This window comes from Denticeps clupeoides, chromosome 5 (assembly GCF_900700375.1).
Source record: "Denticeps clupeoides chromosome 5, fDenClu1.1, whole genome shotgun sequence".
Classification (NCBI taxonomy): Eukaryota; Metazoa; Chordata; class Actinopteri; order Clupeiformes; family Denticipitidae; genus Denticeps; species Denticeps clupeoides.
The window spans coordinates 5,457,331-5,482,823 of record NC_041711.1 but is presented as its reverse complement, the minus strand read 5'-3'; the positions used below and the strand labels follow the sequence as shown (position 1 = coordinate 5,482,823).

General features: G+C 42.0%; 4 protein-coding genes across 18 annotated transcripts; 2 read left to right on the top strand and 2 right to left on the bottom strand.

The window, feature by feature from the left end:
• Nucleotides 1–3,263: 3,263 nt before the first annotated feature.
• trpv6 (transient receptor potential cation channel, subfamily V, member 6) lies at nt 3,264–11,603 on the top strand. Its single transcript, XM_028979971.1, has 17 exons — nt 3,264–3,339; nt 3,567–3,718; nt 3,824–3,921; nt 4,252–4,374; nt 4,500–4,640; nt 4,759–4,857; nt 5,099–5,274; nt 6,042–6,188; nt 6,271–6,350; nt 6,435–6,570; nt 6,656–6,742; nt 7,183–7,259; nt 7,364–7,529; nt 7,614–7,680; nt 10,004–10,272; nt 11,027–11,133; nt 11,208–11,603. The coding sequence occupies exons 2-17, from the start codon at nt 3,588–3,590 to the stop codon at nt 11,458–11,460; spliced, it is 2,157 nt and encodes a 718-aa protein (XP_028835804.1). The 5' UTR covers nt 3,264–3,339; nt 3,567–3,587; the 3' UTR covers nt 11,461–11,603.
• LOC114790171 (CD209 antigen-like protein A) lies at nt 11,439–17,028 on the bottom strand. 9 transcript variants are annotated; one of them, XM_028979978.1, is made up of 9 exons: nt 15,027–17,028; nt 14,517–14,614; nt 14,314–14,411; nt 14,130–14,240; nt 12,788–12,877; nt 12,610–12,696; nt 12,268–12,422; nt 12,090–12,193; nt 11,439–12,016 (listed from the first exon to the last, which is right to left on the bottom strand). In XM_028979978.1, exons 3-9 carry the CDS (start codon nt 14,390–14,392, stop codon nt 11,893–11,895), a joined length of 750 nt encoding a protein of 249 aa, XP_028835811.1. In that variant the 5' UTR covers nt 14,393–14,411; nt 14,517–14,614; nt 15,027–17,028; the 3' UTR covers nt 11,439–11,892. The 9 variants fall into 9 exon arrangements, with proteins under 9 accessions (XP_028835811.1, XP_028835809.1, XP_028835808.1 ...); XM_028979976.1 differs by lacking the exon at nt 15,027–17,028 and adding an exon at nt 14,896–15,004 and having other exon boundaries at nt 14,494–14,614; XM_028979975.1 differs by having other exon boundaries at nt 14,314–14,614.
• A 136-nt stretch (nt 17,029–17,164) lies between these two features.
• Nucleotides 17,165–19,292, bottom strand: LOC114790173 (gamma-aminobutyric acid receptor-associated protein-like 1). Its single transcript, XM_028979982.1, has 5 exons — nt 19,121–19,292; nt 18,765–18,854; nt 18,594–18,672; nt 18,008–18,126; nt 17,165–17,601 (listed from the first exon to the last, which is right to left on the bottom strand). Exons 2-5 carry the CDS (start codon nt 18,852–18,854, stop codon nt 17,536–17,538), a joined length of 354 nt encoding a protein of 117 aa, XP_028835815.1. The 5' UTR covers nt 19,121–19,292; the 3' UTR covers nt 17,165–17,535.
• A 738-nt stretch (nt 19,293–20,030) lies between these two features.
• Nucleotides 20,031–24,814, top strand: u2af2a (U2 small nuclear RNA auxiliary factor 2a). 7 transcript variants are annotated; one of them, XR_003749932.1, is made up of 12 exons: nt 20,308–20,356; nt 20,461–20,596; nt 21,264–21,370; nt 21,503–21,654; nt 22,562–22,678; nt 22,792–22,930; nt 23,019–23,098; nt 23,231–23,353; nt 23,545–23,631; nt 23,715–23,966; nt 24,110–24,309; nt 24,406–24,814. XR_003749932.1 is itself a non-coding variant. In XM_028981810.1 (11 exons), exons 1-11 carry the CDS (start codon nt 20,308–20,310, stop codon nt 24,242–24,244), a joined length of 1,374 nt encoding a protein of 457 aa, XP_028837643.1. In that variant the 5' UTR covers nt 20,031–20,307; the 3' UTR covers nt 24,245–24,814. The 7 variants fall into 7 exon arrangements, 6 of the variants coding, with proteins under 6 accessions (XP_028837643.1, XP_028837642.1, XP_028837646.1 ...); XM_028981810.1 differs by having other exon boundaries at nt 20,031–20,356; nt 20,464–20,596; nt 24,110–24,814; XM_028981809.1 differs by having other exon boundaries at nt 20,031–20,356; nt 24,110–24,814.
• Nucleotides 24,815–25,493: the final 679 nt, after the last annotated feature.

Here is a 25,493-nt window from a genome sequence, read left to right as displayed (position 1 = left end):
TGTTGGTGTTTTTTGTGCTTACGTGTGTTCAGACGATCTGCATAATTGACATAATTGTCGCTTCTCTCCTATTCCCAGAAAATAACACAGGTCAGCACTGTTCTCTGACAATCAGACGGAGCAATCAGTGGATGTCAGCGTCAAAGCAATGATTTGGAGATCAGATAGAGATCCGGCATGAGGGCACATCACCGCCTTGATAAGCATGTTATAAAACACCGCTTCTCCATACAGGTCCCCAGATAATGTACACCACATAATAATAATAATAATAATAACAACAACACCACCACAGAAGGACTGATTCAGAATCACACTCGCCGTCTTTCACTAATCCTAATGTTACTGTAACCGCAACACAGCAAACCGCATGGATTTGTTCAGGTCCCCAAGCACTTCTTAACAAAACAGCTCCAGCCTAACTAACTGAAAAACAATTATTAAGACAACAATACAACCCCACTACAGATTCTATTGCATGACACCAGCTTCAGACCACAGTAATCCCTAAATTAGCTGCTGGTTGTGCAGCCATTGCTCATATCCTATATATGGTACACCAAAATTGGCAAACAGCGGCCCGTGTCTAAACAGTAGTACCTATGTTGACTAGTATGACTAGTAAATGTTGACACGCATTTAAAGTGTCCGCAGAATGGAATGACTGCTACAAGCGGATCTTTGTGCATTGGTGAATGTGAATGATTAATAGGATTACTTCTCTTTAAATACATTTTCAAAAAATGGTTTACCACCATCAGGTTAGGGTTATTGATTTCACGTGGTACCCAAGACAGAAGAAACATCTGACAAACTGACCAACCATGTAATTTAAATCTGTTTACCCTGCTGCAGCCTCTGCAAAACATATACTGTCATAGCTTTTAATGTTTGGGAAAGCCCAGTATTATACAGAATGAAATACAATTTCAGCCAAGCTCAAATCTGACCAAATGTGCAAAATATATGATTCCGTGATTTTTCTTTTATTGGGAAACTAGGAGTCATAATACAAAATCCACGAAGTCCCATAAAATATCACACAGAAATAAAATATGTGGTATTCAAAAAACATAGATAGCTACAGATAGAATGTTATTTTAGCCATACGAAATCCAAACAACGCTGTAGGTCCTGAAAATATGTGAGTTATGGTGGCCAACAACGTAATGCTGTTGACATGTACATAAACTGTCAAATGTATTGCACAGCATCTTTGGTGATCATTACATGCATCATTACATAAAACCTAAATACTACTACTACATATGCCATTAATTTTCGTAAAAGGGTACAAGATTTGGTGATTATTAATAGTGCAGTAGGCAGTATAAAACAGGACATGTCAGTGATATTTACTGCATTCAGAAAGGGTTAATTTTCATTTAACTGAAGACACAGAACCGTTTAGGGACTAGACAATTAAAGATTTTTTACAAGTCATCAAAACTCTCAGACCTAAAAACTAGATTAAACTGTCCACCTAAAAAAATTTATTCATTTGCTTTTCCTCAAATACTTCCAGGTCAGTCGACACCTCTAGATAAGCTGCAGTCTTAAGCTTCCACAGGAAGTGCTGAATCCAGAGGTTAACTCAGGACACTGAAGAATACTCAGGTGTAAGTAGTGGGGTGTAAGTATACAGCACGGTCTCTGACTCGTACCCTGAACACATTAAGCTGATACCTGAGGTCAACAGCACAAAATGCAAGTTTTATTATGCAACCTCTTTCAACCTTAAATGTGAATTTTCTAAATGGAGGTTGGGGTGGAGGTAGGGTAGGGCTGCTGGGAGGGTGAAGGTCAAAATAGGGCCGTGGTGGGCTAGCGGTTAAGGAAGCAGCCCCCTAATCAGTAGGTTGCCGTTTCGAATCCCGATCTGCCAAGGTACCACTGAGCAAGGTGCCAGCATCCCCACACACTGCTCCCCGGGAACCTGTCATGGCTGCCCACTGCTCACCAAGGGTGACGGTTAAAAGCAGAGGACACAATCTTTCTTTGTGTCACCGAGTGCTGTGCTGCAGTGTATCACAATGACAATCGCTTCACTTTCACTGAAAGGGACGCTTCATTAAAATCAGTGAGTTTGATGGATCTGCTTTAAAATAAGTTAAACATATGATAACACACGTGACTTCATTTAGTTTTATCCCAGACATTTATACTGTTTTATATAAATACAGATTTATCTGGGAAATGTTCAAAATACAGTGGCAGAAAATATTGCAGTTGGATCAGACAGGTCAGAGGCTGCGTGCGCGTGCTGTGGGATTGAAATTGATTCCAGATCAATTGATTTTACTGTTTAACACCATCGTCTGCTGCCGGACACGTCGGCCCTGACACATCTGAAGGTAAGTTACTGCAGAGTCTTTGATCCGAATCCCAACTGGCCTCAAGGGATGTAGTCAGCGATTCACAGACCAGCTCCTGTGATGATTTCAGTGATGCGGAGAAAAGAGCTGAGTTTATTCTGTGACGGCCATGCAGGTAGCGTGGGTTTAATGCTGGACTCAAGAGGAACTGAGCATGGCAAAAATTTTCGAGGATAAAGGGTCCCTGTATTCATCATTTTCACCACATGCACTATGCAGACCATGACTGTGTCCTTCTGTAATTGGATTTGCCAAAAGTTTCATATTTTTGCATTGAACCTTTTACCTGTTGAACCAAAACAGGGAAGAATCTGTTTCCACTGTTTCAGTGCACACATAGAGGCCAAAATTCATTCTGCAGTCAGGGGTTGAAATCATTAATGAAAATAAAGTACAATAATATTAATAATTTAATAGTATATTATGATTCTGCATATACTATGGAAACGTTAACTTTATATATAATATAATGAATAAATGCATTTTGCATTCATATATAAATTGAACAGAACCCATATTTTATGCCTTTAATAACACATTGTTTTGTTTACTGATTAATAAATGAATCATGGACCTTCCTGAAAGAAGCTGCAAACCAGTCACATAACTTGAGATGGATTTTTAAATTAATGTTTGTGAACTGCAGGCCAATTTTAGTGTAATTTAAAAAAAAATTGTAAAAAGTTTAACATGAATGGCATCAGTAAAGCACTTAAGTTTGCTCAATCTATCCAGAATCTGTCCAGAATCCCTGGGATCACTGCTGTCTCTCTGTGCCCCACTGATTTCTGTCTCTCCTTCCTGCTCCCTCCTCCGCTCCTTTTCTCCTCCCTCTTTTTCCCATTGTGCCTGACTCCGCATTTAAGACATCACACCTGTACCTTCTCCCTCACTGCCTCACACCACAATGCTCAGTTCAAACAAGAGCTTTAAGTAGAGTGGGATTACGTGTAAGGTTTGAACGGTAAGTTGATGTCAAATAATAATATGCCATGAGAAGTGTTTACATTATATTTGGTCAATTGTATTTCTCTTATTAAAACTGTCAAGTATCCTCAAAGCTACAAAAATGAAAATTATATTTGTAACAGATAATTTACATAAACAGTTCATGAAGGCATCTTAAATCTGATGTTAGAATGGTTACTTTTGTTCTTTTTCTACACATCTTTTTGTTCTCATTCTTTTCAGTCTGACCCTCCACCTGAAAAAATGGCCCTGTCTCTTTCACGGGGTGCTCCACGGGATATCAACCACTGGTGGAGCAAGCTGCGGTGTCGCCTCCAGAACAGAAAAGGATGGAACGAGATGTTTGACGAGACGTTTTTTCAGCAAACACAAAAGTGAGATTTCCAGTAAAATTTGATTTTATTGCACTTTCTGCAGTTCAGATTGTCACATAGAGACATTATTTCCAAATGATATGAATCCCTCCCTGTTGGTTGCAGAATCGATGAGACCCCCCTGTTTCTTGCCACTAAGGAAAATAATGTTGGGTGCATAGAGAAACTCCTGAGCTGTTCATCCTCGAATGTCTTTGAAAGGGGTGAGTTCATTTGAAACCTCTTCTGACCGAGTTTCTCACCAGCCTAGTGGGTAACACACTCGCCTATGAACCAGAAGACCCAGGTTCAAACCCCGCTTACTACCATTGTGTCCCTGAGCAAGACACTTAACCCTGAGTTGCTCCAGGGGGACTGTCCCCTGTATCTACTGATTGTAAGTCGCTCTGGATAAGGGCGTCTGATAAATGCCATAAAATGTAAATGTAAATGTAAATCAACACACATACTGAAGAACAGCAATGGGCAGTGTGAGCTTGAGCACGATGCTTTACAGCGATGGGACGGGTTTTTGGTGTGTGTGTCTGTATTAGGGGTTCTTGGAGAGACCGCTCTTCACATCGCTGCACTGAATGACAACCTGGAGGTGGCCATTGCTCTGATGGACAAGGTTCCTGAACTTATCAACGAACCAATGAACTCCGAATTCTACCAAGGTCAACAGAAAACTCCACAGACACCCCAGCCGCTCACCTGTAGTATGACTATAAATGTCATACTAGCCAGCTCAGATGATTTCAAATCTGGAGATGATCTAATGCCATGTGTTCGTTACGATCAGGGCTGACAGCTCTTCACATCGCTGTGATGAATCAGAATGTGAATCTGGTGAGGGAGCTGATTAAACGTGGCGCTGACGTGGCTACACCCAGAGTCACGGGGAGTCATTTCCAAAAATGGAAAGGAGCACTTTTGTACTATGGTGAGGGGCACCATTTTTTTTTTATTGCTTGAACTAATTTGGAATTATTACAAGCTATTCCAATTCAGTTAGAAGTTGGGTCAGATTTGACTTTCTCACTCTAATACTTTTATTTCAGGAGAGCACATCCTGGCATTTGCCTGCTGTGTGGGGAATGAGGAGATTGTCTCAATGGTGATTAAAGGCGGAGCCAACATTCGCGCTCAAGACACTTTTGGTACGTTCTTCATTTAGCTGACGTTTGTCAAATCCCTTGAATTTCGTTGTGTTAATGGGGTTAATGCGGGACCGATTAATGGCTCTTTTACATGGTCGACATGGTCGACATAGGGCAAATATACACTTTTTTTTCAGTCTTGAGTACACCACAAGATTATTATTTTTTTTTTTTTTTTACAAAAGCTTTTTGAGGTTCACCAGTGCATCCTTTTCTGATGTTGTTCACACTCTCTCGACAGGTAATACAGTCTTGCACCTCCTGATCCTACAGCCTATGAAGAATATTGCATGTCAGATGTTGGATCTACTCTTATCTCACGATGAAGAAATGGAACCGTCTTTACCATTAGATAAGGTGCCCAACTACCGTGGGCTTACTCCCTTAAAACTGGCTGCTAAAGAAGGCAACATAGTGGTGAGAGAACTTTTTTTTCTTTACCATTAGATAAGGTGCCCAACTACCGTGGGCTTACTCCCTTAAAACTGGCTGCTGGTGTGGACTTTGACTTTGACTTTGACTAAAGAAGGCAACATAGTGGTGAGAGAACTTTTTTGGAACCGTCTTTATCCTTCATCCTTTACACTCATTCTGTTCTCTCATCAATCCTGTCAGGACCAGAGCAGGACTGACACTTAGGTCTTACAGGCAAATGCTGGAATTTTTACTAACATTATATCAAAACTATAATTCAACAGTTACAAAAAAATACAATACTATAACTTAGACCCTTAAACATCACACACACCCGACATCAGTAAATTTTAAACTGGAATATGAAGTCATATCAAAAAGAACATTGTGTCTGGTCTCCAAAACACTAAGACAAATGAAGAGGAGGAAAAACTAACAAAATACAGAGGTTTTGTGAATTGTTATAATGTATTTAAGCCTTATTCTCTAATGTATAAAAATAAAATAATTTTATTCATGGTTTTGAGTCCTAGTGAACCAGAACTGATTACTTCACGGATGGCAACATGAAAGCACGTTGTAAGTCGCTCTGGATAAGGGTGTCTGCCAAATGTAAATAACTGACATATTACAAAGCTATAGTGCTTCTGTCAGTCGGTCAATGTTTGGTTCAAACGCGAGGCATCAGCCTAAAACCTGCCTAGGGCACCCGAAAGATTAGAGTGGAGGTCATTGCTTGAGATTAATACAGCTCATTCGGCATCTCACAGATATTCCAGCATCTGGTGAACCGCAGACGGGTTGTGCAGTGGAACTTTGGCCCACTGTCCTCCAAAATCTATGACCTCACCGAGATAGACTCCTGGTCAGATGATCTGTCAGTGCTGGAGATCATAGCAAGCAGCCAGAAGAAAGAGGTGAGGGAACGGAGACAGTTCTCAGTGTTACAACAAGTGCAGTGATCATCCTCTGTTCTGTGTCATCCCATGTCTCTCTCAGTCCAGGAGGATTTTAGAGGTGACCCCTGTACAGCAGCTGATCAACTTGAAATGGAATCTTTATGGAAAATATTACTTCACGTAATTAGCACATTTAAATCACAGAATCTCTAGAAATATTTTTATTACTATGTTAATAATGCATATTTCTTGGTTGTGGTTAAGGGTGCTGCTGATGATTTACCTGGTCTACATCGGGATCTTCACACTTTGTTGCTTATTCCGCCCCCTAAAGGACGTGCCTGTGAACTACACCGACTCTCCTGCAGACAAAACGATCAAAATAGAGAAAACTCTGGAGGTGGAACCTAACCCAGCATAACCCAAACACACGGAACGTTGCAACAATCACTCTTAAAATATTTTTCTGTCACTTTCTGTTGCAGGAGAGCTATGTGACATATGATGATCACTTGCGTTTAGTTGGAGAGATAATAAGTGTTGTGGGTGCAATCCTCATTCTCCTTCTTGAGGTATATTATTCTTTATTTGTATTGTTGATCTTGCCTTGTCACTTGTATTTAAAGGGCAGACTTTCCACAAATTTCATGTAATATGTAATTCTAAATAGTGATCATCATGCTCATTTTTATCTATACTACAGGGCAGAGGCTTGGGCCCACCTCATTGATACACTTTGATGTTTAATTAAAACCAAATATAATTAACTGGTTGTTGAAGTATAACATAAAAACACTCAATATAAATGTAATTTAAATGAATGGGAATGTTTGAACACTGGAAGTTTATGTTCATCAAAATAACCACGCGTTGCCATGATCACAGCAGCACAGATTCACTGCAAGCAGGCAGAGCAGATGTCAGTGTACTACACACAAACCCAACTTATGCAATATAGTGTCCATGGAGCCAACATTTTATGATTTATACATAATTTCTTTTGTCTTCATAGATTCCTGATATTCTATGGGTAGGACCCAAGCGATACTTTGGACAGTCAGCCTTGGCTGGCCCCTTCCATGTAATTCTGTAAGCTTTTAAATTTACATAAAGCAAAACAAATGTACATTTTTGTCTTTCTTGCCAGGCCATTTTACACCTTGACAACTGTCCTAATTACCTCTCACCCTCAGGATTGTGTTTGCTACGCTGGTGATCATCCTGTGTGCACTGAGAGTCAGCGGGTGTAGAGGAGAGTCTGATGTCATGGCCATCTGTCTGGTCATGGGGTGGTGCAATTGCCTGTACTTCACCCGTGGCTTTCAGAGTCTGGGTCCCTACATGATTATGATACAGAAGGTAGAAACTGAATCCTCAAATGCTGTCGTCATTTGATCTAGTGTAACGTTAAGAAAAGTGACCTTTGTTATTTCTTCCTTTAAGATCATTTTTGAAGACCTGTATAAGTTCCTGTGGCTCAGTTTCATAATGATCATTGCATTTTCCACAGGTGAGAAACATTTCTCTTACCTGCCACAGTTTATTCTCAATAACATTTAATGCACAATTTAAAACATGTTAAGTTTGATTTATCTGAATATCTCTAATGAAAATGTTATTTTATAATTTTATAAACTCTTTATAGATATTTTTGTAAATTACAGACATTTTGGTACAAAAAAAAACAGCACGAATATAGTATGAACAATGTATGATGTATAGTATGTATAGTATACAATGTATAGTATGAACCTTAATACTAGAAACCAGTATTCCAGGAGAAATTTTGATGGGCCTGCACATTGGTCGCAGGAGCGGGCATTGTGACAAGAGTGGTTGTTAGCTGTAGTTGTGAGGCGGTAGCAATAAAGTGGACAAAGGAGCAGGTGGTCATATTAAAAAGGTTGAAGGTATAGGCGGCCTTAATAAAGTTGGTGAAGTAGCAGGCGGTCTTAATAAAGTTGGTGAAGGAGCAGGAGGTCGTAATAAAGTTGTCAGAAGAAGTATATATCCTAATGAAATGGCAGGTTTGTGATTGTGTTGAAGGGCAGTGTTGGTAATGATTCCGTAGTATTCAATGCATTCCTAGGACAATTTAGCATGCATTCCTATGGGGAATTGACCCTGTTTGAGCGTTAATAGCTCTGCTACGTTTATAAAAGTACTAGCACATGTCAGGGTGTCTCCAAGATGCTCATTTCAGTCAAAATCGTCTGTTTAAAATGCTACCTATGCTACAATTTGCATTCAACGCTCGACCACGCTCACTCATATCACTTATAAAAGTATAGTGCACATGCTGTGGTATGACCGGCATTAAGTGCTGGAAAGTGGCTGAAATAATAAGTAATAAAGAAATTAATAAATAATCTTTTTCTCCTTCATTGACCAATTTTTTTTCTAATATTGTGCATGATCATTAAGTCAGACAAAGGCAAGCCATATGTCAAAACGTAGGTCTTAGCATGATCTACGAGTCAACACCAAATTCATCTTTGTATGTCTGACTATCTGGCCACTAAATCTGACTTTTTATATTCCGACTAGAATAATAAACGCGTTCCGAAATAATTTTTGGGGTTTTGAGAATTGTGCGTTTATTTTACCGAGGCAAGCCATATGTCAAACCATGCAGAAAGCAAAGCCCTATGACTTGTCATGAAAGACGTGTCAGCGCAACACTGTGCGGACACTCTCCACTATCCGTTCTTTCTGTGCGCTGCAAGGGCTTAGCGTGGCGTCCTTGAATGTAACACGTTTTTGCGGCACTGACACATCCGATATGTCGAATCATCGCCAGGTCCCAGGTTGCTAGCTTCAATGGCTACCCACAGGGTGCCAGGAAACCTGTTGCAACACAACAATAACTGGTCTGTCATACTGACAGGTGCAAATTAGCAACCTTCATCCAACAATCAATCTAACACATACAAAACATGACAGACAAGACCAACACAAGAAGAAAAGAATCACAGATCCAGATCCGGAAACCCGGGTCATATAACAGGGCCCCAATATTTAATTGAATTTATGACTAGAACCTCTCAGAGTGCATCTTATCTTTTCTAATTTTATATTTAGCATCATATCCCTGATCCACTGATTATGCATTGGCGGTGTTGTATCCTTCCATTTAAACAGAATGGCATGTCTGGCACTAAAAGAGCAGACCTTGTGAAGGAGGGAGGACTAGGTCATTCAGAGATGGCATGGTACCAAAAATACTAATTATGGGATGAATCTTCCAGTCTTGGATATGAGATATAGAGGGTCTAAGTGTTTCCATGATCAGGGAATTAATCATTGAAATCCTACCTCTTTTTAGCATATTTATAGGAGGCCTATTTGGGAAATTATCACATTTCTTGCAAGCAAAATCCCAAATCTGTAGATAGTAAAAGTTAGTTTAGTAATTAGTTAGACTGTATCTGTAGGATATCTGTTCAAAGCGGGCAAAAGTGTCTTCAATATATGTCAATATTGCAAAGGTTATGAAAGCCTTTGGAAAAGGCGATTGTTATAGGAAAGTATATATATATATATATAGACATAGTCTCAGAATGCATAGTGATTGAGTTACTATTACTTTTCCATTCCCCTTGTTAATTATTGAGGGTAAAAAAACAGAGTAGAGCACGGAGTGAGTGTGGATCCTAAGCCAAGCAGTGATTCTACCATTCCAGTCTTTTAGCCACAATGAGATAGCATTAGGATTGATCTTATTTCACTTAATAAATAATATTTTCATTCCTAATTATAGGAATAAACACTGGACTGTGGTCAGTAAATTGGTAGAAAACATAGTAATAATAAATATTTCTGTCCCCCATCAGGATTGTGGGTAGTGTACATGACCCAAGAGGTCGACTCTCTGCCATCTTTCCGCTCCTTCCGTGTCACACTCTTCTCTGAACTTGAACTGAGTATTGGCAAGATTGACCTTCCGGTGGACCAAAGCCTGAAGACTCCGCCCATCGTTTGCGTGCTACACATCTGCTTCTCTGTGGTCACCTGCGTCCTGTTGTTCAACCTGCTCACTGCCACCATGGCCGACACACAATTTCGAGTGTCCCAGGAGAAAGATGAGCTGTGGAGGGTTCAGGTAGGTCTGACTCGGTTAGGAATTGGGGACCCATAGGTTATTGTGGATGCAGATGAGATTTCTTTAAATTTGCAGTATGCACCAATTACATTATGACAGGTGAAGTGAATATTTTTCATTGTCTTGTTACAATATTCCATCACCCACAACCCTGAGTAGGACAAAGCAGTTATGGAAAATGAGTGAGAATATAAGCATCTCCAAAACAGCAGCTCCTGTCGGCCAAAGTGGACAATGGATAGGCTCAATGACACACTCTGGAGTTACTGGCTGGCCCATGTTGTCTGATCCCATCCTTCAGAACTGGACCACAGAGCAGCGGAAGAAGCTACACTGCCACATAACTTCAGAGGTCTAGTGTTGTCCAGTCCTCAACGAATGACTGTTTTGGCAGCAAAAGAGGGTCATAATATAGTTTTGTGTTCTTTCTTCTCACTGGAAAGTCCTCATTGGATTTGTGGCGGTTCATAATGATCTACAGGGAACTAAATCTGCTGAGATAACCAATAGCGATGAGGACAATAGTGATGATTTCTGGTTTTTGGAAGTGGACACAAAGGAAGAAGCTGTAGCTGAGTTAGATGGGAAGAAGACGTCTAACTAACTCTAATCACGTTTTATTTAAAACATTATGCTGTGCTTTGCCTTGAATTTCTCTGATGCAACCCAAACAATGGTTTTTATTTTTTCTGTGGACCTTGAGGGAGGGACAGGACGTTTTGCAGGCTGATTTCTCCCTCCTGTGCTGGTGCAGGTGGTGGCCACCACTCTGATGCTGGAGAGAAGGTTACCCCGTCGCCTGTGGCCTCGTCTCGGTATCTGTGGATTCCTGTATGGCTTGGGTGAGCGCTGGTACCTACGGTAAGTTCAGGATGCGAAAATGTGCATTTCCAGTTACGTTCAACCAGCCCCTGTACGCTGTTCTCCCGCTGCAGTGTGGAGGAGCGCAATGACGCCTCGGTACACAAGCTCCGGCGCTACGCTGAAGTGTTCACCAAGAAGCTGGAGGAGGAGCCAGAGAAGACTGATGCTTCTGACTCAGCATGTGGAGACCCACGGGCTAAAGCTGTCAAGAGAGTAGCACCCATGGGGCTTAGGGAGCAGAGGGGCTGGCAGATTATTCGGATGAGTACTTTGGGTTTAGGCATTGAGGACAACTGTGAACGTCAGGAAAAAGAAAATATTTAATAGCCTGTCAGATGATGGGGAATTATAATTGCATAGTTACAACAAAAGGTAGATTTTGTCAGTTCAGTACTACTATGAATACTATTACAGAAAACCTGTGTGTGCTAGATGTTACATTTCCAATAAAATACAGGCCAGAATCAGTAAGCTGTGAAGGTATTTTGTATGCATGTTGGCACAGTACATCACACAAGAGCATCTTTACAATATATACCAGAGCACAATTAGAAAAAATATTATGCAAATATAAAAGTGTTCCATCTTACAATACTACAAGCAATGGCTAGCTCAAATTTTAAGAAGTAGTCTTTTACATTCTTTGGCAAATTTAACATTGTGTTAAGTAGAACTAAGCTGAAATATATGTGTGAATATAAAGAGATGAAGCTGAAGCCGTAAGTTGTGGTAATGTGTGTGAGTCACAAGTCCTCGTCAGTTCTTTTTCTGACAGATGTAGAACGTGGCTGAGGAACACTTAGAGGTGCCCCAGTTACTCAGAGGCAAATCTCCATCCAGAAATGCGCAGTCCCCGGCTGTAGTAGGTCCAGCCCAGTAGCTATGCCAGGGAAGGAGGAAGATGTTCAGTCATTTCAAAGATAAAAAGCCACACACAGCTCAACAGGTCCTACCTTCCTTTCAGTGTCTCACCGGTCACCCAGGACCAGTGTGCAGAACCGGAACTTCGTTTAAGACCAATCCAGTACATCATGTAGCCTCCTTTGGTCAGGAATTTCTGAACGGGGACAGATTTTGCGTTTATAGAAGTGACCACATAAAGTATAAACATTATTTATTAATTGAACTGACCTGCACGTCGACGCTGTCAATGACAGCCAGGTCCCCGTCTTTCCTCTGGCAGTCGGCCCTGCTGTCGTTCCAGGTGTGGCGCAGTGTGGAGAACAGGTAACAGGATCCCTTATAGTCCAGCCAGTCCTTCCCACACCGAGAGCACTTCTCGGCACCTGAAAAAGACAGACGCCATTGGACGGGGCACTGAAACAAAGAGCCTCTGGTTCTTAGGTTCTACTGACTTCTGACATAGTACAGAATTAAGGGGATCCCCTGAAGGGCAAAAAACAAAGAACCATCTGAATGGGTAAGAAGTTGGGCCTTGTGCGCCTGTGAATATCAATTGAGAAAAGGACTCACCAGATCGTTCAGGGTACAGTGCCTGGCATTTCTCCTGGTTACAGACGTCATTGGGCTCGAAATGCTGACAGACAGGCCGGTTTTGCACTAAAGAATTTCGGGGACACGTTCGGGGTCCTTTATCATGATCACGTATTTCACAAAAAAAAACAAAAAAAAAAAACTACTTCTTACTTACACTTGACGACCAGGGCAATAACCACGACGAGGAGAGACAGGCACAGCAAGGACAGGAAGGCGATCACAAGGCGGTGCCGGTGACCGCGGTCTGCGGGGGTAAAAGGTGAGCAGAATAAATCGACCGCGCCGAACCGCTAACTGGGCTCGAACACGCCGGACAGGAAGACGCTGCTGCTGCTGCTGCTACTGCTGCTACCTTCCACCGCTGCGTCCGCGGCCTTCGAGTCGGAGTGGATCCCAAAGGTGCACAATTTCACGTACATCTCGTACGTCTGCGGAGCGGCTCTGCTCCTGCGTCCGCTGATATGATGAGGTGACGTGTGGGGGCGGGGCGAGCGGGCTGGACACGCCCCCTCTCCGTCACTCACATTTCGTATCAGTTCAGATCAGAATCGTATTCTCTTATCGGCCCTGGATGCTCTGCAACTATATTCATCTAATTACTCAAAGCGCGGGAAATGGGTTTTGGGTTCAGACTGTTGATTAAATTTTACAGCATTAAATCCTGCACTGAATGGGATCTGGGCTGTGAATTGTAACAACTATCTGACATAAAGTCAATACATTGCATAAAATGGTTAATAAAGCAAATCTAAATCTAAATAGAGAAAAATAGCTAGATGTCTTTATTTGGTCCAGCCAAAAATGGTGGGAAAACTGCAAAAAACGACAGTGGTGGAAAATATGCAAAAACATGTTCTTTCCACATTAAGACAGAGGGAGACAGAGAGTACTTTGGAGGCTCACAATCTGGAGCTACTGTGGGGGTTATTGTGAACACAAATGAGAACATTTTTGTCTTTGTGTTGAGGTGAGAGGACTGCAGTCAAAAAAGTGGATTTCACTTTCACTTAGCTATGGATGGTCAGCGGGTGGCCAATGTTCTGCCTACATTGCAACAGAAGTGCAGAAAAAGTGCACAATAACCTCAACCTCGGTTTATGACTTCCAGAAGAGTTCCTGGAGTACTTCTGGAACTCTTCTGGAACTCATAAACCAAGGTCGAGGTCAGTAGAGTAAGGTTACGTTTTTAAAGCATGGCAGCTATAACAGACGATGTCCGATGACTTGACTTCATCTTTGCTGCATTTAAGAATAAGGAACAGCTCTCTTTCAGAAGTTCTCACTGAATTACACTGATAACATTCTCAGCATTTATGCCCTATTCCTCTTTTCTGCTGTCTGATCTTAAGACAAGACAAAGGCAACATTCTCAAAATCCAATTTACGACATAATAAATACAATTGTAACAATGCAACAAACACAACTCAGTTATAAACTCAGAAGTTAATTACATCTCAATTATGTTTCAGGTTTAAGAAAAGCAAGACACACGTACTTAACTGTCCTTTCGTGGTCATACCGTACACATCCTCAGATGGTCTTTGTAGTTTGGAGTAAACCTCTTCGCTTTCATGCTCTTCCTTCTCCTCTACAATTGTGTATGTGTCTGCACAGACAGGAAAGTCACTGGACAGGATAATAAAAAAAAAAAAAAACAGAGTAATTAATTATTTTCCTACCTTGGGTTTCCAGAGGTTTGTTTCCTTTGGATTCCTTCTCCTCAGCTGCCACTTTCGCTCCAATCTCCTCCATCTCCATGTTCTGAGTCTGAAGTGCTCTGAGATGTCAGAGTACTTGAAATCAGTTCTGAGCACCAAGAAGCCCCCGCAATTTCATACCACAGATACACACAGACTGACCAACTTCCCTGTGGTGGAGTTACCAGAATCATCTACACTTCCCCATCTCGCACTCTGTCTGCACTTCTCAAGATGTCAGTTGTTTTGTGCAGTTGCTCCCAATTTGAAAAGAGTTTCACATCTACAAGGAGATTTCAAATAACCGTACAGAGCCAAATACAAATCTCAAAACTTTTCAGAATTCATTTTTTAACCCACTTAACGTTCTATTTCACAATTTCTTAAACCATCAAATATTTAACTAATAAACATTTAACTAACTTTAACGAAATCTTATTCGTGCACTCACCATACTTAATATAACCAAAATAGAGCCAGATTCATATACATCCCTGAGACCTACTCACAACACCAGACAGATTAGCAAAGGGGCAATTACGTTAGCACCAAAGCAGTACTTACGGCATTTACGGCAGCCTCTCCCAACGACCCAGACAGATGAGGAAAGGAAGAGGAAGGAATAAAAGAAAACTTTCTATTGTTTTGTTGGTGGCGCACCTATTCCCTTTCAGTGCACCTCACAATGCACCTACCTGTTCTCTCTCAAAGCGCATCGCAGGAGAGTCGTCACACACGACGCTTCATTTTACTTCACAGCAGCTGCTGACATTAACCTGGAAAAATGTGTCTCAGACATGTGAGCTGAAATGACAAAAAAAAAAGCTGGGAATGAATCGCCCTGACCTCTTTCCCCATTGGTCTGTCCCAAACAACTCTCAGTTCTCTGAGGTTCGAACTGGTCTAACTGGTTCTAGTTTATGAATGGTCTTATCTAATCCGTCCCTACACACTGCTCCCCGGGCGCCTGTCATGGCTCCCCCCAACCCAAGGGTGATGGGTTAAATGCAGAGGACACATTTCACCGTGTGCTGTGCTGCTGAGTATCACAATGACTTCACTTTACACTTTACTTTATAAATCAGGAAATGTCACATCTTGCACACATCTCGCAGCTCTTGCAGACACTTTCCATGAGAAGGGTTAGCTGATCTTTTAGTGGTCTTGGAAACAGGGTTCGAGAATGCATCTCAGTACTGTTTTGCCAGTTGGTACTCTACTCTACTTTTTTATCTTTTTTATGGGGCTCGAGATTTCCTCTTATTTTGCAGTCCTGATCTTTGCACAGGAATGTGGAGTATGTTTCTTTCATCATGAACTTCAAGACACCTCATACATGCCCCAAGCTTCTCTATTGCAACTTTCATCTCTACTAGCCATACTGCTTGAAACTCTTCCATCTCTTCAGACTACACAGGCTGCATAACCATCCACAGCATAATCATCATCATCTAGCCTGTCTTGGTTCAGGTCTCATTCCTCGTCTGCTTAATCACAGTAGATCAAGATGATCATATTTGTCATGTCTTTCTTGCTGTTTGAGAAAGGCCAACAGATTAACAAACCTGTTATATGCTGCTTCATCATTCTTCCCATTAGAGACTCTGGAAAATTACTTTCAACTGCTAATTGATTCTTCCTAGCACCCGTGTCGCCAAGGTCTCTCAGATTTTGAAGCACCTTCTCAACAGTTCACCATTTTGCATGGTCGATTTCCTCTAACAGCTGACATCTACTATAATTAATTTAATTTATAGACTTAGGAATATTTTACATCTATTCCTATTATTGACCATACATTTCATTTTCTTTTCCAATTCATTGTAAAGAGTGTCCAAAGGATGCTTTTTCTCCCAGCCATCTGCTAACCCACCAGCAGTATTCTGAAATCTAAATAATGCCATGAACGGGGATTCTTATAGTAACATAACAGATTAAAATGACATCCTTTTTTATGTAATGCTCTTCCCCGTCTATTGGAAGACATGACTATTTGTCACTGTGAAAAGTTAGCAAAAGATTAACTGATCACCAAAAGATGACACATTTTAATATTTTCAGCAAGATTATATTTGGATCAGCAGTTGGATAGGTCATCTGCGATGGCCCATTGGCTGAGAGTGTGTATGTTCTGTTTGTGTGTGTGTGTCTCTCTCTCTCTCTCTCTCTGTAATGTTGCAGGGTGGCTCCCCATGATTGGACCCCTGGGCTGTAGTAGGGTAGAGGGCTCAAAATGGCATCTGCTTTGAGACAAGAGAAGAGGGTGTTGGTGTGAGGCGAAGAGGGCGAAGAGGGTGTTGGTGTGAAGTGAAGCGGTTGTTGGTGTGAAGCGAAGAGGTTGTTGGTGTGAAGCGAGAAGGAAGTGGTGTGAAGTGAAGGACAAGAATAACATAGACTGTGAAGTGAGTGACCAGAGGACAAGAATAACATAGACTGACCAGAACTGTTTTGTGTGGGTTTTGCTTGTTTGTCTTTGTAATAAATGGTTAGCCATAAGTGCAATCGCGTCATTTTGGAGTTTCTGCTCCTTTGTCCCATTTGCTATGTCCCTGACCCTAGACCAGGGACGTAACATAATTTCTTCTTGGAATTCGGCAAAAACACCTTTAATCCTGGTGTCCAAAAAGTTATTTTGACTTTTCCACTCCAGAAATTTTCAGTTCTCTCAGAAGGTTTTCTTGCCTTCAACTCATTGTACCTGTTATGAGCCATCCATAGGCTAATTAGGGTATTGAAAAAAGGTACCCAAGGATGTTCCTTTACTTTTTTCACTCTATAATTGTCAAGCCCATACTTCTGCATTCAACTGTAACAACCAGAACTCAGACACAAATAAGTCAGAAGTTTTTTTTTTTTCCCTCAAAGAATCCTTGATACAAGTTTACAAAAAATACTATTTGCATTAAATACAGAGGTTCACATAGGTTTAAGAGAGAAAGATGAGCAAGCTCTTTTTTGACCTTATACGCCTCCCTCACCCTAATTCAACACCCCTCCTCCATCTACCCTTCTAAGTTAAATTGAAGACGTATTACTGACACAGATCATGTACATTGCACACCACTGCAAAATACTGACATAGTGTAGCACCCTCTCACCATCATGCTTATCTTATATGGGACTATAGTGGTAAAGTATTAGGAAATTGGTTTTTGTCCACTCTCATCATTCCTCCTGATCCCTTCTTTCTCTCTTCATCTTAGCTCAGGCACCATACACACTTTCATTACTGTATGTCATATAAAGAAAGAGGTCCTCTTCATGATGCTCCTGCAAGAAACAGTGACATTAGTACATCTTTTGATGTGCATTTTGCATTATATGATTCTAAACATTGAATATTTTTAAACATGATAGGTTTGTTTGGTGGTAGTAGCCTAGTGGGTAACACACTCGCCTATGAACCATTGTGTCCCTGAGCAAGACACTTAACCCTAAGTTGCTCCAGGGGGGGACTGTCCCTGTAACTACTGATTGTAAGTCACTCTGGATAAGGGCGTCTGATAAATGCCGTAAATGTAATGTAAAATGTTTGCCGTAAATTGACTTTTTTTTTTTGTCTGGGGCTAGGTTTCATTCATAAATGGGAAACGGCCCCAAAAATGACCCATGAATGACAATGGCTAAACACAGTACGAGAATGTGTAAAATTAGATCAAGGAAGGAGCGCTGTTACCTCATAAACAACAGAAAGAGGCAAACTGGATGGAGGAAGCGAGTTTTTGACGAAGAAGAAAAGAGCCTCTTCTGGTCTCATAGACACTCGCTGTCTGATCAGAAAACACAGCTGGCCGACTGGAAGAGAAAAAAAAAGAAAGGAAAAATGGAGGGATTGAAAAAAGGAAGAGGAAGGAATAAAAGAAAAAAATATGCAATATTTCCCAGCAAACAGGGAAGAACATTCAGATCGAAACCGAACAGTTCAGCATTTGTTTTTTCTGAAATGAAAGATCCTGTTTTTTGTATTCATTCAAGTATTAGATAACTTTTTCAATAAAACCACAGGAAATGTCAGAATGTGAAAACAGAAGTTCTCTGGGTTTAAATGAGCCATGCAAAAATGCCCATAATATTTTAAGTGTCCAATCAACCTAATTATTTAAGCTTAGTAAGTGAAGTGCTGAATTGCTCCCTTTCAAATGAAAATGGGAATATTTTATGCCATTGGAGGCTGTGTGCAAGTTTTCTGCTCACTTAGAATAAGTGAGTTTAGTAAAGGTGGTACTATTTGCTTGTTTTTGTCCAAAAGTAAGTGTTCTCACCGGTGAGATCTGAGGGAACCAGGTACTTCTTTTTGTCCAGTTCAGGGGCTTGTGACCTAGCAGCCCTCTCCACGATAATCTTAAAAAAAGAAAGATAAAAAAATTATATTACATTATATGCCTACACTAATAATCAATTAGCAGTGAATGCAAACAAAGCAGGGGACTTACTGGTATTTTGTCGGGATGTTTGGCCCTGACCCTCTCCCCCTCCGCCCTCCTCACTTCCAAAGGAACACTGCGCAGGAACTGGCTGCTCATCTACGGACACGGAGAAGGGACACGTCAGCCCTGAACATTACCTGAGGCCACAACAGCTTCTTCAAGCAAGCGTAGTCATTAACAAGCTCCCTTCACTATAGTTCAAAACAGCCCGTTAGAATGTAATACAGGCGAATATTAGGCATAATTCATATTAAATGTAACCGCCTGGTAAAAAGAAGGCCCCGCCTGCTGTGTAGCCGATGCTAGACAGGCAGCTAGTCAACTCAAGATTGTGTAAAACAAAACAACAAAAAAAAACTCACATTGGAATTCCAAATGCGAACACGAATCCTTATTGGAAGAACGTTTGTTCACGGCAAACGGGAAAATGTTGGAGAAGTTTTAGGAAACAACTCAAACTGCTCAACCCTGGAATCTATATTTAAAATGTCGACTGGTCCACTTTTCGCACGGCAACAACAATGCTGGCCCCGCCCATGTGGCGGCATTTTGAACCAATGGAAATCCAACTCGGAGACTGACGGGAAATCTGACCTCTCGCGATCAAGAGGAAGGCGGGTCTACGTCTGTTGACATGTCCTCCATTGGATGCGTTGCTGTCTATCCTTGTGTGACTCGCAGCACAAGAACGAACCAAAACGAGAGAAAGCTGACCCGAAGAGCAGCGCTGTTTGGTGAACTCATGCGATACGTGCGATACATGATCTTTCCCCCAGGCTGTACTGTGAAAACAGGAGAGTTCGAGCTGTTCGGCGAATCGCCTTCATTTTTCCTGCGCCATCGACTCTGTTCTGTACGTTGAATGTGTCAAATGGACTCATTGTGCTTTACATCTAATTACTATTACACGAAACTACCTGAACTGACCCTGACCCAGAGCTCAAACGAGTTGGGCTTTCCGGTTTTCAGCAAAGAGTTTGCACAACAAACTTAAATGTGACTGTTGTGCAGTGAAAGCATTTCACATGAATGGTCACATAACATTTTTGTCCGAGTATGACAGAAATTATAGACAAAACTATAAAATACAACTTTGTGTCCAGTCGAAAGCACCCAATTTTATCTTTTTTCTCATACGGTTCCGTTTTTTGTGTGTGTATTTTTGTAATTCCAATAATTTCCTGAAAATGAACACTGATGTTTGAAAACGAAATCCTCCCGTGTATGCCGCGTCGCTCGTCTGAACGCGAATGTTTACCTGCTGACCCGGAAGTAGTCGCTACTGCTGACAGGGAGGGCGGACCGCGGCGGTCTTATCCAGGCTTCCGTGTCAGCGCGGCGTGCACATACCAACACTGCACACCAGATATTTTATACAAAGTCGGCGGTGTCCCCCTTTCACCGGGACGTCCGTGTTACTTCTCCCGCGCCGGGCGGCTAGCTGACTAGCGTGGTGCCCTCATCGCTCCTCTGTGGGCGTTTTAACGTCTGCGGCGCGCATCTTTCACCTCGGGAGTCCCGCGTCAGCCCCACCGCGCCGACGACAACGATGTCGGATTTCGACGAGTTCGAGAGGCAGCTGACGGAAAACCAGCAAGGTAAGAAATTCCGCGAGTTCAACTTCGTTCTGCGCAGCCGCTGTTAGTTTAATATAAAGTTTCGTATTTTTCGCTGTCGTCCATCCGCGCATTCACGTGTGAAGCAGAGCGGGACAAGGAGAACAAGCACCGGCGCAGCGGGTCGCGAAGCCGGAGCCGAGAGAGGAAGCGGAGAAGCCGGGACCGGAGGGGCAGCAGGGATCGTCACGGCGACAGCAAGGACCGCCGACAGAGGCGCAGGTGGGGTCCGAACCAGCTTTCAGCCGTGGCCCGCACTGACACAGCCTGTTGTCGAACGCGGTGTTGGTCCACTCCCACGTTAACAACATGCTTCGGCTTTCAGAATAACCCGAAGGGAAAGTTTTCATGGCTTCCTGGCGTTATTCCACAGACTCTCACAGTCCCACTGAGAAAGTTTGGCCTTCTAAGGTTGACTTCAGAATTTAGATCTGGACTGTAACCTCATTTCACTGGTGTGTTTTTTTGATATAATTTCTGGAACAAAGGTGGGTTCAACTTTGGCATCAGCTCCACACAAGAGACTGGTGGCTTGACATTCTACTGTAAAACTGTGTAATACTGACCAGAATTCATGTTTCTTTCAATGATGGCAAGTCACAGACTGGGCGAGTGGCCAAATATCCTCTCCGCACTGTGAGGGGCTGATCAGTAACTGCAGGAAAGGTCAGCTGCTTTTCCACACCAGGACATTCAAATTGAAGCAAACATTTTGGCCCCTATAACTCAAACACAAGACAAATCAGTCACACACATTCATAAACACACCGTGAACAATTTCAACATTCTTTCAACTCACAAAACACATTTATGTTACATTATTGTGTAAATGGCGAATGTAATACTTGGTAACAGTATGTAACTTGTGTCTGTCCGTTTTGTTCTCTAGCCGCTCCCCACGCCGTGAACAGAAAAAAAAGAAGATTAAGAAGTACTGGGATGTCCCACCACCGGGGTTTGAACACATTACGCCCATGCAGTACAAAGCAATGCAGGGTGAGCTGCTGCATGTGTGTGTATTGCTATAGGCCACTTCATCACAGTTGTCTGAATGTGATATTTGTTCTGTTGTGTCTAAATCTAGCATACTTTCAACAGTTGAAATTGGGTTCTTAATCTGTTCCTCAGCTGCAGGACAGATTCCAGCCACCGCCCTGCTGCCTACAATGACCCCCGATGGCCTCGCAGTCACCCCCACTCCTGTGCCAGTAGTGGGCAGCCAAATGACTCGACAGGCCAGAAGACTGTATGTGGGAAACATCCCATTTGGCATCACTGAAGTAAGTTAAACTTTTTTTTTTTTACTTTGGATAAAAAGATTTGCCTATAATCCTTAAATACCACGTCATGTATTGTCTACTCTGGACTACCACGTGTTTATACTGGGCAAACTACCATCTACAGCTGGCAACCTTCTGATTACGGGGGCCGCTTCCTTAACCGCTAGGCCACCACTGCCCCTATTGAGGGGAATAAAGTTGTTATGATCAGCCAGTCTCTCTCATACTTCTCACTAAGCATCACACACAAGTGTACAGATACACAGAGAGACAAGATTGCGAAGACATTGTGCACTGACCTATCATATAGTGCAGTTTGAGACAAAATAGACAAAGGTCTACTACATTCTTTAAATTTAAAGTGAAGTGATTTTCATTGTGAAACTGCAGCACAGCACACGGTGACACACAACAAAATGTGTCGTCTGTATTTAACCATCACCCTTGATGAGCCGTGGGCAACCATGAAAGGTGCCCGGGGAGCTGTGTGTGGGGACGGAGCTTTGCTCAGTGGCACCTCGAACCGGCAACCTTCTGATTACGGGGGCGCTTCCTTAACCGCTAGGCTACCACTGCCCCAGCATGGTTAAAAGACAGGCAGACAAAAATTAACATTTAACAGCATGGTATCGGGAGCTCTGTAAGCACGGGTACCGCCATCTTGCTACACTATCTACCTACCGCATTTCCCCGGTTTTATTTCAATAAACAGGCAAGATTTGTCATGAAATATTTTGGAGTTATTTATTGAAACTTGCAGCATAATACACAGATAGTCACACAAGTGTCATTTATAAGAATGCACAGAACAGGAATGCCATTTTTTGTAAACGAGGCTTGATACATTAATACAGACAATTACAGTTATTAAATACTTCTGAGCTTTGTTAACTGTGTCTGTCTGCAGGAATCCATGATGGATTTCTTCAATGCTCAAATGCGGTTGGGAGGTTTAACCCAGGCTCCTGGAAACCCTGTTCTCGCTGTGCAGATCAATCAGGACAAGAATTTTGCTTTCTTGGAGGTCAGTCTAAATAAAGAGTATAGTCCTTATTTTATCATGTCTTGCCTGATCACACCAAAGGAGGTGGATGTTTTTATTTTGCTGTAGTTTTGTGACTTCCTGGCCATTTGCAGTTCCGCTCTGTGGATGAGACGACCCAAGCTATGGCGTTTGATGGCATCATCTTTCAGGGTCAGAGTCTGAAGATCCGCAGGCCGCACGACTACCAGCCACTGCCAGGAATGAGTGAGAACCCCAGCGTCTATGTGCCAGGTGCCATGAACTGTGTGCCCTTGCAGACGTGTAGGTTTATCTGTTTAACATTTAACAATTTCTGCCATTTTCTTAACTTTTTTTGTAGGTGTGGTGTCCACAGTGGTGCCTGATTCAGCTCATAAGCTCTTTATTGGCGGCCTTCCCAATTACCTTAATGACGATCAGGTGACAAAGATGGTAGCTTTGTGGCCGTCTGTTTTTTGGAAATGTTCCTGTCTAAATGAACGATGACTTTTTTTTTTTTTTTTTATAACTTATTATAACTTATTATTAATATTAGTATTTTATTACTCCTAGGTGAAAGAGCTGTTGACATCATTTGGACCCCTTAAAGCGTTTAACCTGGTTAAGGACAGTGCCACTGGACTCTCCAAGGGTTATGCCTTTTGTGAATATGTTGATGTAAATGTTAGTGATCAGGTAACCTGCCCACTGACATTGTACTTATCACCTAACTCTGCTTGCAACACAATGTGCCTTCCGTTTAAATTGCTCCTGCTGCGGAGAGTACCATTTTCTGTACGAGCATCAGTGTGTAGTTCAAGTGCTTCATATTACTCCCCGTTACACCATGACTCCTGTATTGACCTTTCCGATGCACACTGTCACAGGCCATTGCTGGGCTTAATGGTATGCAACTGGGTGACAAGAAGCTCCTGGTTCAGAGAGCCAGCGTGGGCTCCAAAAATGCAATGTTGGTGAGTGCGAGTCTCTTGGTTCTTTTCTTTGAGTGAGGGAGACAATGGCTTAAGTGGCAGAAATGTGTTCACTTCCTTTTCAGACGAGTATAAACCAGACTCCGGTGACACTGCAGGTTCCGGGTCTGATGAACAGTTCGATGAACCAGATGGGAGGGATCCCCACTGAGATTCTGTGCTTGATGAACATGGTGGTTCCTGAGGAGCTGCTGGACGATGAGGAGTATGAGGAGATTGTGGAGGATGTCAAGGACGAGTGCAGCAAGTATGGCCAGGTGAAGAGTATTGAGATCCCACGACCCATCGATGGCATAGAGGTGCCGGGAACTGGCAAGGTAAAAACACACACACACACACACACACATTTAATATGTATTCAAATCGATTTTACATTAAAATATCAGTGCAGGGGCTGGTGGATTAACAAAGAATGGGAATCTTGAGCATCAACGATTTTCGTTCATTTTCTTTCACACAGATCTTCGTGGAGTTCATGTCTGTATATGACTCCCAGAAGGCCATGCAAGGTCTGACTGGGAGGAAGTTTGCCAATAGGGTGGTGGTGACAAAATACTGCGACCCCGATGCATATCATAGCAGAGACTTCTGGTAGAGGGCAGTAGAGGGTGAGAAAGGAGTCATTTTCATCAGGAAAAGCGAGGGATCAGAGAGAGAGAGGTGAGGTCTCCATCGCCATGGATTGAAGAGCAGCATGATGAATAGAAGGGGAGAGCAATGTATAATTTTCGGCAATGTGGTCTGTTCTGTTTGTAGTTTGAGAGATGGCTGTTTCTACCGTAACGAAGTGAGGTCCGGTGGGGACTAGAGGATATTTTATGGATTATGGATCTATGGATTAAATCAGTCTTTCCATATTTCCTCATTTTGCTTGTTCTTTTTTTCTGTGTGTCTGTCTTCTCTGTCTTCCTTCTCTTCTTCTGCTCTATTAGTATGTCATGAATTGGTCTGAGTGCTTTGGCCCTTCCTTCATCTAACCAAATTTGTACACAGCAATGCATTTAAATGAAAGAAAAAAGAAAAGCATTCTATTTTATATAGACTCTAAATGTTCTCTGCTGTTTTTTAAACTGTTGTGAACTGTATCTCTGTTAACATGCTGCGTTGGTGTTTGAGGACCAGTAGACTGATTTGAATTAATAAACTCGATGCCTTTGAATATGTTTCCCTGTGTATGCACTCTTTTACTTCACAAAATCAGTTCTGCCAGCCTTGATTACTCACTGGTATTCACCAGAACGTTTTCAACAGAGCAACTTTTTAATCTGTGTTATTTTTCCTTTCTTAAATCCCACCTGACTGGCAGTAGAGCGCATGGCCTAATTTGTCATTCCACTCTTCTACAGCAGCTCATTTTGGCCAGAAGACAAATGAGAGAGATTGTGCTGTTATAATATCAAAATCCAGCAGGGGGCATCTTTTCATGTTTTTCACATGATTTTCCTCATCAGTCATTTTAAAATAAAATCAGTGGCGAGACATATATTATGATCAGAAATGTTGTTTATTGATGCCTGAAAAGTGATTACAAAGGCATCAAGCTCCCGATACCACAGTGTTAAATGTTAACATTATATCACGATTTTGCAAAGAAAATAGTCTATAAACACAAAAACTGATATGTCAAGGGTGAACAGAAGCATCTGTTAAAATATCATTCAATCATGTGACCTGCAACGTCTGTTTTGGAATTGTGGTATCATGGATGGCACTATTTCATTGTTGTACTTTAAATGTTTTTTTTGTCTCAACAGCCAAGTGGCTAAATTGTGTTGGCTGTATGGTGCCATGTGTGGATACGACATCCCCTGTTTGGGCCCAACACTGTACTCTGGGTTGACCAA

Coding starts and splice junctions, on each gene's coding strand:
- trpv6 (XM_028979971.1), top strand. CDS start 3,588: ATGGCCCTGTCTCTTTCACGGGGTGCTCCACGGGATATCAACCACTGG. Junction 6,571..6,655: donor AAATAGAGAAAACTCTGGAG/GTGGAACCTAAC, acceptor TTTCTGTTGCAG/GAGAGCTATGTGACATATGA. Junction 7,681..10,003: donor GATCATTGCATTTTCCACAG/GTGAGAAACATT, acceptor GTCCCCCATCAG/GATTGTGGGTAGTGTACATG.
- LOC114790171 (XM_028979972.1), bottom strand. Junction 12,878..14,129: donor GACCACGAAAGGACAGTTAA/GTACGTGTGTCT, acceptor TTACCCCCGCAG/ACCGCGGTCACCGGCACCGC. Junction 12,017..12,089: donor GGTGAGACACTGAAAGGAAG/GTAGGACCTGTT, acceptor TCCCTGGCATAG/CTACTGGGCTGGACCTACTA.
- LOC114790173 (XM_028979982.1), bottom strand. CDS start 18,854: ATGAGCAGCCAGTTCCTGCGCAGTGTTCCTTTGGAAGTGAGGAGGGCG. Junction 18,127..18,593: donor GGTTCCCTCAGATCTCACCG/GTGAGAACACTT, acceptor TTTCTCTTCCAG/TCGGCCAGCTGTGTTTTCTG. Junction 17,602..18,007: donor CTCTTTCTGTTGTTTATGAG/GTAACAGCGCTC, acceptor TGTTTCTTGCAG/GAGCATCATGAAGAGGACCT.
- u2af2a (XM_028981809.1), top strand. CDS start 20,308: ATGTCGGATTTCGACGAGTTCGAGAGGCAGCTGACGGAAAACCAGCAA. Junction 20,357..20,460: donor GCTGACGGAAAACCAGCAAG/GTAAGAAATTCC, acceptor TCACGTGTGAAG/CAGAGCGGGACAAGGAGAAC. Junction 20,597..21,263: donor GACCGCCGACAGAGGCGCAG/GTGGGGTCCGAA, acceptor TTTGTTCTCTAG/CCGCTCCCCACGCCGTGAAC.